This window comes from Anser brachyrhynchus, assembly GCF_964034855.1.
Source record: "Anser brachyrhynchus genome assembly, chromosome: Z".
Classification (NCBI taxonomy): domain Eukaryota; kingdom Metazoa; phylum Chordata; class Aves; order Anseriformes; family Anatidae; genus Anser; species Anser brachyrhynchus.
The window spans coordinates 26019400-26031606 of NC_137697.1; the positions used below are offsets into that span (position 1 = coordinate 26019400).

General features: G+C 39.5%; 1 protein-coding gene across 6 annotated transcripts in view; it reads left to right on the top strand.

Annotated features, from left to right (window-relative positions):
• KDM4C (lysine demethylase 4C) overlaps nucleotides 1-12207 on the top strand; it is a 284447-nt gene that overhangs the window by 192370 nt on the left and 79870 nt on the right. The window contains exon 17 of one of the 6 annotated variants that reach the window (XM_080574408.1): nucleotides 3542-3991. The exons of the other annotated variants lie outside the window; for them this stretch is intronic. Coding sequence (XP_080430534.1) covers nucleotides 3542-3556 — 15 coding nt within the window. The 3' untranslated portion in view covers nucleotides 3557-3991. Of the gene's footprint in view, nucleotides 1-3541; nucleotides 3992-12207 lie in introns of those variants that run through there. 6 annotated transcript variants of the gene reach the window in all.

Genomic DNA, 12207 nt, shown 5'->3' on the forward strand with positions numbered 1-12207 from the left:
TGTGTAAAGACTAGATAGTATATATGCTTACTAGGACAACCTATTTAATGTAAACTTAATCTATTATATTTAACTGAAAGCTGTGATTTTTTATGTGTGCTGATAACTGTACAGCTAAATTGTTAGTGCTGACAACTTGGTTTTTATTTAGCTCTGATTTGGTGACCTAGGTGAAATGAACTGGTACCCTGAGAGATCTCTTCATTAAGATACGTTTGTGGAATAAAATTTGCATTCTTAATGTCTAAAGTCATTCACCTGGGGAGTTTTGTTGAAGATTAAATAGGTGTATAGTGAAAAAATTGCCTTCCCATTCTTAAGTAGCAGAAGAAGCAAGTTAGCTGTGTACTATTTAGAGACTAAATTAATATTGCTTGCTTATATATATACTTTTTTTGTGTATAGTATTGTTTTTCCTTTTTTTTCTGGGGCTATAAATCTAGCATCCATCCCTAAACACTAAATTTACTTAAAAGTTGTCCTACTTAATTTGCTGTCTTGTATTTCTTATTACATATTTTTCACATGTCAGTGTGAACTGTTCACTGTCATCTAACAAAAGTAGAAATGATAAACAGTAGACATGAAATCTGTTACCCAAGTTCAATAGCAAAAATCCAACAGTTCAATGATACAAATAAGGCTATTATTTACTCATATGTCAGTGATACCTGATTCAGTTTTTCTTTTTCAATAGTAGTGTCTTTCAAAACTGTTGAGATGCTGAAGAAATCTCAGAACTATTTGTGATTATCTCTGAGAATTTACAAAGCTTCAGTAAGGTGCCAACAGCCTGGAAAAATTAATATCATTTTTTATAAAGGCAGGAAGTGGGGCCCCGAGTCAGGAATTGTGACGTTTAACCTAACTTGAATTCCAAGAGAAATACTGAACAAATGATCAATCTATCAATTATTTCTAAACACCTAAACAATAACAGAGTACGAAGACATATATATTTAAAGAAAAAACACCTGATATTTTTGCCATGACACCTCCTGTAAATAAGCAACAAACAAAAGATTTGATGCATCTGAACTTTCAGATTTGGATAATGCTTTAAATTCTGATATTCAAGCCACATAAGAGAGGTGGTCTAGATGAGTCGCTGCCAAACATACAGGAATATGGATCTGTTTTCAGCCCTCAGTATCTCAAGCCACCAGCCATCGTTCTCACCAGACTCTTAAGTCACTGAAAGGGTGATAAAATTCTGTGCAACATTTGCTGATTACTCTTCATATCCTTTCGGAACATACTTGGAAATCTAGACTGGTCTATTTTAAGTAATATAAGATGATACAAGATATAAGATGGGGAAATTTCATGTGAAACTACCAAGGTGTTAAACTCATAGGATATGTGAAAGGTTTTTCCGTAACTGTCTATTACTTGTCAAGTAGTATTCAAAATATTTTTTCTTCATTTATTTCAATATTTCAGTGAAACGAAAGGCTCAGTAAAGAAGTATTCCTGATGAATTTTCTGCAGGAAGAACCAAGGACCCAGGGCATTTCATAGGCTGAGCTTTACTATTTTGGGTTAAAATCAGTATTTTGGATTTGAACCTACTATTTTGTATGGTAGTAATAATATTACACTATTGAAGAAATAGTGTAAAATACATTATTTTACAGAATTCAGTGGAGAGAGGTACAGTACCTGTAGGTGGTAGGGCACTGGAACAGGGTTCCAAGGAAGTTTCTATGGCACCAAGCCAGGTGGTCACCATTGATAACCATTTTTAGGTGAGCCTGTGTGGAGCCAGAAGTTGGACTCTTTGTGGGTCCCTTCCAATTTGGGATACTCCATGATTCTATACTTAGAAGAGTTACCAGCTGTGCGTATACAAGATGAGAGTGTCTGGCTAGGCAATAGCTCCTGCTGCCATCTGGAGTTTTGACCACTCTGGTGACAATGCTAATGAAGGTTATGAGGTCTATAAATCATGAAACGTCAGACCAGGATGTTTAAGTTTATATTTGGATTGAAGCCTGGAAAAGATATGGAATAATCTTTTTGTTCTCTTAATGTTTCATGAGAGCCCAGCTGAAGAACTGTGTCTGGCAATGAACACACATGCTTCAAAAATACTCATTAGACTGAACGGGCTGGAAGAAAACAAGAGATGTCATGGATATCTAAAAAAAAAAATTAAAAAAAATTCTTTCAATCATTCCTCATAGACATCAATCATTCGTTAAGGGAGGATTGAAAAAAATTATGCTTCTTCAGTGTAGCCAGGAGAAAATAGAAAGGAAATAAATAGTAGTGTCATATATACAATAATATGTATGCGTCAAAGATGAACATAATTAATTGCCATTCCTTCATTTTAGGGACAAAGTGAGTTGTAGCAGCTTTAAACTGTATCAACAGAAGGTTATGTTAATACCATGACATCCTGCCTATTTTTCTTTCTAAAAATAGTGAAATACTGGAACGCAATGTAGAGATTTTGTAGAATCTACTCCTTTAAGATTTTTAAAAACATGTTAGACAAACATTTGTCAGGAGTAGTTGAGGAAGAGTTGATCATGGCTTAAGTCAGAAAACCAAAATATGCACAGGTTACTTTTTTCTATTGTTCTCTTATTCCTGTTTGAACAGTATTACTCATTGCAAAGCAGTGTGATTGTGACTGTAGTTCTCTTTGGTGAAGAAAATCATCAATTGGATAGACAATTGTATTAATGTAGTTTTGCTTGCATGGAATTCCTTGCTGACATCAGCATGATTAAGAACTGCTGATACTTATTTGGGTCCTATTTGTCATTTTTGCATCAAGCTTCTAATTCTTCAGAGGTTGGACAATACCCTTAGATTATCCTAAGAGCATTCACTTCAAAACAGTATAATGCTTTAATCTAATCTTAGCTTCATACTTAAGATAAACGTGGTTTTCTTTTAACCAGTCTTTTGTGGATGTTTAAAAAAAGCCAAGTTAATTAAATATACTGCTGCCCAGAGTAGTACTTTCCTTTTAAAAAAATATGCAATTAGTGTTAGTCATGCCAACCTGCAGCTGGAAATTTTACACTCCCTTTGAATTATATGCTTATGTTTCTTTCACAAATCAGTTTTTTATTTGTTTAATTTTTTTATATCTGTTGTTACACATATGATGCTTTAATTGTATTTTGAATTGCTGTGTAGCACCACAAGCCTCTCTGGAAGGGGAGAACATAGTTAAAGAAAAGTACTTATTTGCATGACTGTTTTTGATGTAGGGAATATAGAGTGAATATACTTCACATTCCAGCTAAGACAGTTCAGACTGAAACAGAAGGAAAAAAATGCTCATCTAAATTTGTGTTCAGTGTAAGCATTCCTGAACAGTACAACTGTTGTGGAAGATGTGGAACTGAGATCTGACTGACTGTAGGGATTATATACACACGTTTTCAAAAATTAAATTATTGCTTCAGAAACGTGCACAAAATCAGCAGATTTTATATTATCCAAAAGTATCTGTTGCTTGAAATTCTGACTTACAGAATGTCTGAAATTTGGTTTTCTTCCTTGTCACATTGATTCCCAGAAGGAGGAGATTTAGCTGAGGAAGACCTGTCTGAAGAATTCTTTTCTGGGTAAAGCTTTAAGTCCTGGAGGGAAGATTGATTGGAAAGCAAGGAGAAAGAGAAGTTTTGTGCGGTGGAGAATAAAATGGAAGTTATGAAAGGAAACAGTGTTACAAATGCTGGTTTAGAGTTCATAAGTCATGTCTAAGGCGGGAAAGGTTCCTTCTCATTCCTTTGCTTAAACAATAAAGTGTTGTTGTTAATTTTGTTAAATAATACTTAAACTCCGGGTAGTTATGTTGACTTTATAGAAAATCTGTTCTCTACTAGGTGCTTATATATCTGTACAATTTTCTAAACAATAAAAGATGAAAGCAGTATAGGAGTCAGAGCTGTATTAATAACTACATGAAACTGTATTTTGTGTGAATTCCAACTAGGAATGCCATTAAAATGTTGGAATGGAAAAATGCATTAGTGGACTCAAGTTTTTCAGAGCTAGACTTGCATATGATGGATAATTCCATTTTATATTATCGAGTAAAACTGCATCTGAGATTCAGAGCATACTGTTTTCTTGCAGTTGCAGCTTCTCTAAGTAGCTGAAATAGTATGCTTTACAATATTTTATTTCAACTTTTTCATCTTCCAGGATGCACTTGGATCCATGATAACATATCTTTATATTCTACTACAGAGTAGGTCCTATTTGATAATGATTATTGACAAAGTGGAAGACTGATGCAGAATTCTTCTATGCTAATGGACAAAAAATAGCCATAAATCAATCTCCCAAAACAACAACAAAAAATCAAATAATATTAAATAACGCATCTACATGGCTCCTGAAAGTGTGACTGTATTCATACAAAGTGTCTTGATTGAGAACAAATGCCTCATTAATCTTAAATGCTTCAGCTAAAGAAAGCTAGTGAAGTCAGGATGAATAATGACTGGCATTATAGAGAAGGCAACGTACTGTACAATGTGCAAGGATGTAGTCACCTAGTAGCTATACTACATAAACGTAAGTACCTTTATTTTTTAGAGGAAAAAAGGATTTGGGACAGGAAAGAATTAGAAAGATGAACAAGTAAGGATGAACAAGAAAGATGAAACAGGTAAATATGCCTCAGTATCTTATTTCATAGTAACCTAGCCATTAATAGGGCTAGTAAGGGAGATCATAGAATCATAGAATCACGGAATGGTTTGGGTTGGAAGAGACCTCAAAGATCTCTTTCCACCCCCCCGCCATGGGCAGGGACACCTCCCACTAGATCAGGTTGCCCAAAGCCCCATCCAGCCTGGCCTTGAACACTTCCAGGGATGGAGCATCCACAGCTTCTCTGTACAACCTGTGCCAGTGCCTCACCACCCTCAGAGTGAAGAATTTCTTCTGAATATCTAATCTAAATCTAACCTTTCTTAGTTTAAAGCCTTGTCCTGTCACTATACAACCTGATAGAGTCCCACTGCAGCTTTTTGGTAAGCCTCCTTTAGGCACTGGAAGACTGCTATAAGATCTCCCCGGAGCCTTCTTTTCTCCATTCTGAACAAAACCAACTCCCCCAGCCTGGCTTCACAGGAGAGGTGCTCCAGCCCCTTGATTATTTTCATGGCCCTCCTCTGGACTCGTTCGAATACGTCCATGTCCTTCTTGTGCTGGACGCTCCACAGCTGAATGCAGGACTCCAGGTGGGGTCTCATGAGAGCAGAGCAGAGGGGGAGAATCACCTCCCTCAGCCTGTTGGCCACACTTCTTTTGATGCAGCCAAGCATACAGTTGGCTTTCTGGACTGCAGGCACACACTGCCAGCTCATGTTGAGCTTCTTGTCAACCAACACCCCAAGGTCATTCTCCTCAGGGCTGCTTTCAATCCATTCTCAAGCCAGCCTGTATTTGTGCTTGGGATTGCCCTGGCCCAGATTCAGGACCTTGCTGAACGTCATGAAGTTCGCACAGGCCCACCTCTTAGGCCTGCCCAGGTCCCTCTGGATGGCATCCCTTCCCTCCAGTGTGCTGACTGCACCTCACAGCTTGGTGTCATCAGCAAACTTGCTGAGAATCATAGAATCGTAGAATCATTAAGGTTGGAAAAGACCTCCAAGATCATCTGGCCCAACCATCCCCCTACCACCAATGTCACCCACTAAACCATGACCCTAAGCACCACATCCAACCTTTCCTTGAACACCCCTAGGGATGGTGACACCACCACTTCCCTAAAATTTTAATTCTGTCTTCTGACCGGAAATAGATTTGTGTACTTATTACACCATTACAATAAATAAATAAATAAATAAATCGGGGTCAAATGCTTTGCGCAAGTCCAGGTAGATGATGTCAGTTGCTCTTTTCCTATCCCCCAATGCTGTAGCCCCATCATAGAAGGCCACCAGATTTGTCAGGCATGATCTAGTTGGTTGTCATCAACCACCATGATCTTGCCAGGCACAGAGATGATACTGACTGGCCTGTAGTTCCCTGGGTCTTCCTTTTTTCCTTTTTTAAAAGTGGGGGTTATGTTTCCCCTCTTCCAGTCAGTGGGAACTTCAGACTGACACACCTTTTCAAATTTGATGGATAGTGGCTTAGCAGCTACATCCACCACTTCCCTCAGGACCTGTGGATGCATTTCATCAGGTCCCATGGGCTTGTATACCTTCAGGTTCCTTAGATGGTCTCACATCTGATCTCCTACAGCGGGTGGTTCATCATTCTTCCATTCCCTGCCTTCTGGGGCCCGGGTTATGTGCCTGGAGCTTTTGCCAGTGAAGACGGGCAAAAAAAATCATTCCATACTTCAGCCTATTCCTTATCCCAGATGACCAGGTTTCCCATTTCTTTCCAGAGAGGGCCTGTATTTTCCTTAGTCTTTTTTGTATCACTGATGTACCTATCGAAGCTTTTCTTGTTGCCCTTGATGTCTGGCCAAATTTAATTCTAACAGGACTTTGATTTTCCTTGCCTGATCCCTGGCTGCTTGGACAATGCCTCTGTATCCCTCCCAGGCTATCTGTCCTTGCCTCCAATCTCTGTAGGCCTCCTTTTTCTGTTTGAGTTTGGCTGGGACCTCCTTGTTCATCCATGCAGGCCTCCTGGTGTTTTTGCCTGACTTCCTCATTGTTGGGATGCATCACTCCTGAGCTTGGAGGAGGTGATCTTTGAATATTAACCAGTTTTATTGGGACCCTCTTTCTTCCAGGGCTCTATCCCATGGTACTCTACCAAGCAGATCCCTGAAGAGGACACTGTCTGCTCTCCCACAGTCCAGGGTAATAAGCTTGCTGTGCTCCCTCCTCACTGCCCTCTGGATCCTAAACTGCACTATTTTGTTCGTGGTCACTGCAGCTAAGGCTGCTCTTGGATTTCACATTCTCCACCAGCCCCTCCTTTTTGATGAGAATAAGATCCTGCACTGCACCTCTCCTCATTGGCTACTCTATCACTTGGGGAAGAAAATTGTCATCAGTACATTCCAGGAACCTCCTGGATTACCTGTGCCTTGCTGTGCTGTCCCTGCAACGGATATCGGGGTGGCTGAAGTCCCCCATGAAGACCAGGGCTTGTGAACATGAGGCTGCTTCTATCTGTCTGTAGAGGGCCTCATCTGCTTGGTCTTCCTGATCAGGTGGCCTGTACCAGACCCCCACTATAATGTCCCCTGCCCCTGCCCTCCCTGTGATGCTGACCCATAAGCTCTCTGCCAGCTCCTCATACATCCCCAGGCAGAGTTCTGTATTCTCCAGATGCTCATTGACATAGAAGGCATTGCCCCTTCTTGTCTCCTCTGCCTGCCCTTCCTAAAGAGCATGCATCCCTCCATTCCAACACTCCAGTCATAGGAGCCATCTCGCCATGCCTCTGTAATGCCGATGAGGTCATAGCCCTGCAGGCTTGCGTACATCTGTACCTACTTTTGTTCATTCCCCATGCTTTGTGCGTTAGCATGGAGACATTTAAGTTGGGCCCCTGATGAAGCTGACTTACTGGCTGGAGCGGCTGGGATTCCTTTGTGCTGCTCTTCAGGTGCTCTCCTGCTGGCCCATGACCCTCCTCCAGGTTCTGGGCATCTATTGCTGACACTGCCATCAAACTGGGAGGAGTTGGATGGATTGGAGTTCCTCTTCCCCGGCAACTCTAATTTAAAGCCCTCTTCACAAGCTTGGCAAGCCTGTGACTGAAGATGTTCTTCCCCTTCTTTGACAACTGGACCCCTTCAGCCCCCAGCAGCGCAGGTTTCTCAAAACCTGCATAACTTTTCCACGGACTACTTTAGCCCTCCGCAGCACTGCAGAAACAATTCAGCACCTAAACTGATCAGTTGGCATTGATTTCAAGAACTATGTGTATCTCAAAGATTCTATGTCGAGTACTAATAGCAAATGTTGAGCAGTTTAGTGGCTTTTTTTTTTTCTGCAGATGAGCTTTCTAATGCTTCATGTTTTGTACTCACAGTCTTTTAATTTATATATGTTTTTTGGTTAAAGTGACATCAGCTGAATGACTTTTTTTTTTTTTTTCAAGGCATCAGAAAAGAGCTTTCTGCATTCAAGCCCAGAAACTACCCTATTTCACCCTACTAAAAATAATGATTTTGAATAGTCTTATTATAGTAGTGCCCTTCTCACTGATACAATGTCAGCATTTCTATTATAAACTCCCGTTTTCACAGCCTGGTAACTACCAAAATAACTCACTACATTTGAGTTGGCATATAGTGTTTTAATTTTCAGACTGATTTTGCTACCTAGTTTTAAGAGCATTTTGATACTTCTAATAAAGAGAAATTGCTGGGCTGAGCGTAAAGGAATGGCTATAGCAAGAAACCTTAAGTTTTCTCTTTTCTTTTTGGAAAAATAAGGCTAGTTTTTGTTTATGTATTTATTTTCCAAAGAGGATTTTCCCCAACTTTCTCTGAAAAAAGATGACTCAGTAGATTGTATTGGATGCTTCCAGTAGGGAGAATCACTTTTAAATGCCAATGCTAACCAATTTAGCTAATGATGCTAATGAGATGTGGGAAGCATTATGTTTCTAGTTTTGGTGGAAGTCTAGGAACAGGACATGCATTGATTATAAAAACAATCTTTGACACAGTATATTTTAACAAGATTGTAAATAGTTTCTCTGATGATATCACAGAAAATAAATGGAAGACTATTAAACCTGGACAATATCTTTTTAACTAAAGTGCCATAATGCTCAGACCCAAATTCCATTTAGTCCTTCAGTTCTCAGAATCACAGAACAGGTAAGGATGGAAGGGACCTCTGGAGGTCATCTGGTCCAGTCCCCCTGCTCAGGCAGGGTCACTTAGAGCAGGTTGTCCAGGACCATGCCCAGATGGCTTTTGAAGATCTCCAAGAAGGCAGACACCACTCTTTGTGCGGCCTGTGCCTTTGCTTTAATATACAGTAAAGAAGTGTTTCCTGAAATTCCTTTCTTTTCAGGCTACCAAGTCAACCTTTGACACTGATAACCATGTGAGAAGGCCTGATAGCCTTGGGCAACTATGTGTTTCATTGTTTTGTAGAATGGTCTTGTTTGAAAGGGGCCTTGAAGATCACCTCATTCCAATCTTAAGGGCACCTTAAAAATCATGTAATTCAAACCCCTCTGCCATGGTCAGGTACATCTTCCACTAGAGCAGGTTGATCTAAGCCCTATCTAGCCTGGCCTTGAACACTTCCAGGGATGGGGCATCCACAGCTTCTCTGGGCAACCTGTGCCAGCGCCTCAGCACCCTCATACATTTCTTGCTAATATCTAATCTAAATCAACTCTCTTAGTTTTATACCATTAACCCTTTATACCATTAACCTGTACTCCCTTCCTTATCAAGAGTCCTTCCCCATCTTTCTTAGAAGCCGCTTTAGGTACTGAAAGGCTTCAATAAGATCTCCACAGAACCTTCTCTTCTCCAGGCTGAAAACCCAGCTCTCTCAGCCTCTCTTCATAGGAGAGGTGCTTCAGCCTTCTGATCATCTTCATGGCCCTCCTCTGGACCCGCTCTAATAGGTACATGTCTTTTTCACACTGGGTGCCCCAGAACTGAATGTAGGACTACAGATGAGGTCTCAAGATGGAGTAGAGGGGGAGAATCACCTCCCTTGACCTGCTAGCTACAATTATTTTGATGCTGCTCTGTATAAAACAGGCTTTCTGGGCTCAAAGTGCATATTTCTGGCTCATGTTAAGCTTTTCATCCAACAGTACCCCCAAATCCTTCTCCACAGGGCTGCTTTCTACCCACTTATCACCCAGCCTGTATTTGTGCTTGGATTCATTTGAGTATTCTAATTCTCATCAAGCAGTTTTCCATTCTCTGAAGGCTGAAGCCATATTTCAGTCTGATACAGCTTTGAATCTGGCGCTGCTTGAAGCTGGAATTGGACCAGGGATCTACTGCCAACCTTGTCCAACCTAAATTCTTCTTCAGAGACCACACCTGGTCTTGAGGAGTACTGCTACAAAGTTATTGCAGGGATTGGGGAAAAAGATGGAATTAGCTAGTTGCGGGATATCCTGCCTTGCACAGCTGGTGCTACGCTGCTTTCTTGAAGAAACAAATTTTTCATCTAATGATGTTCAGGCTTAAATCTAGTATTTACTGGTGCTTCCAAATATTGTCTTATAGTAATAGGAATAATCCTGCATATTATTATCAGTAGAGATACCATCATTCCATTTTTGTTTGTTTATTTGCTAAATGTTTAGCTTTAGTATTATCTTCTGGCAGTGATTTCTGCTGTCTCACATGTTGAGGGAAAGTGATCACTACTGTATTTTATACCTTTGAATCTCAATATTTATTTATTTATTTGAAAAGTATCTAATCTCATTCCTTTTGACATCTCTTTGAAGGGGAAGTTGTAACCTTTCTTTTTCAGATGCTTGGGAACAGTCATTCTTCCTACTGTAAACATTTCCTAAATTGAATGACCAATAACCACTGAGGAAAGTATTTCATACGCAGCCATGTAACATTCTCCATTTCATACCATATATATGTTTTTGTCTTCGGAGGTGCACATTGTAGCACCTTGAGAAAGGTCCTTTTTTAGGTTGGTACCCCTAACAAGTGTGGGAGTTATTTTCACCCATTAACTTTAATGAGAGTTTTGATTTTTGTTGCAGTGTCTTAGCTCAGCCAGTTAATTCATTCTCTGCTTACAGAAATCTCTTCTCACTCCCATTCACTATCTCAGCTCTCTTCCCTTTGCTTTCCAAGTCTTTCTATCTCAGCCAACTCTCTCTTGCTTCTTGCATTCATGCAGAACACATCTTGCTTCTTGCATTCATGCAGAACACAGTTCTCAATGTTGCAGAGAGCAGGGAAGAAAGACTACTTGCTCTGTATACTGTTGTGTCAGCATGGCATGACGTGGGAGTTGCAATTTCAAGGAAATTTTTGGCCATCAATGAATCAAACACTTGCAGGGCAGACCAAACGTTCATGGCATTTACCTTCTAAAATGTGGAGGTTTACTAGCTGATGATGTGCAAACTTTTAATTCCAAAAAGTGGGTGACGAACAAATTTGAATGCATCTGAAAGAGTAATATGTTCATCCAAAACAGACATGCAGCCACCTTCAAATTTCAAGAACTTACTTCAAGCTTGCAGCTTCTAAATCTTCCTCAGCCAAAGATGTGCATACATATGAAATAAATATTAACCTCTGACGGATTTCTTTCATGGAATTATTTAGCCTCCTCAACCAGTGTGACCTTTAAGCATCTACAAAATGCTAAACAACTTGAGAACAGTTTATTCTGGGCAGAGTAAGACTTTTCAGTGACATTTTCAAAAAAAAAAAAAAGTTGAAATGCTTTTCTGAATGTTCCTAATAATAAAAGTGATGGCATTGTTGAGGCAGAGAATGGTGAAAGTTTGATAGCATTTATGAACAGCTGAAGATGGTGAGTTGCAATGGTAACATCTGTTAATAAATGAAGCTCCCAGGCATAAAGCAGATCCCATCACTAGGCCTCCCTTAACTTTTCTGTAAGTTGTTATTCTTAAGAATATTTTGTCCTTAAAAATCAGAAGTTTGTCTCTAAAAAGCTAATTTTAAGGTAGTAGCTTGATATGGCTAGAGTAACTGCTTCTGTATTGAAACTAAATCATCTCAAAAAAATTCTTCTGGGTGAAGATTATTCCCTTGGTGTGGAAAGATTAAAATACTCATTAGTGGATAGTTTCTGAAAATAACATCTGCAACTGTTTAAGATAAAACCCAACTTTTTTTCTTTACATAAATATAAATATAGACATAAATACAAATGAGCTAAGGACGTGAACTATCTGAAAAGGCAACTGTGCCATCTCCAAATGCACATCTGTGCTAATACTACTAAGAGATGTGACCTTGAACCTCATAAGGCAGTTAAGAGAAAAAGTGAAACATTAAGGGTATTTATTTTCAGTTCAGAGGCTGCTATCAAAAAAGCTTACCAGAATGGCTTGAAGTACATAAAAGATATTTCTTAGCCTTAACCGTACAAATTCTATCTATGTGACTTAGCTGTGGCAGAGTTCAAGATCAGATACCTGTTTAAGTAATTAAGATTTTCCACCAACTAAAGTAAATATGACTAATCAGCATACCTGTGACAGTTTTGCAGCAGCTTACTCTTAAAACTGAAAACGACTATTCTGACTTCCTTTGAAAAGTAT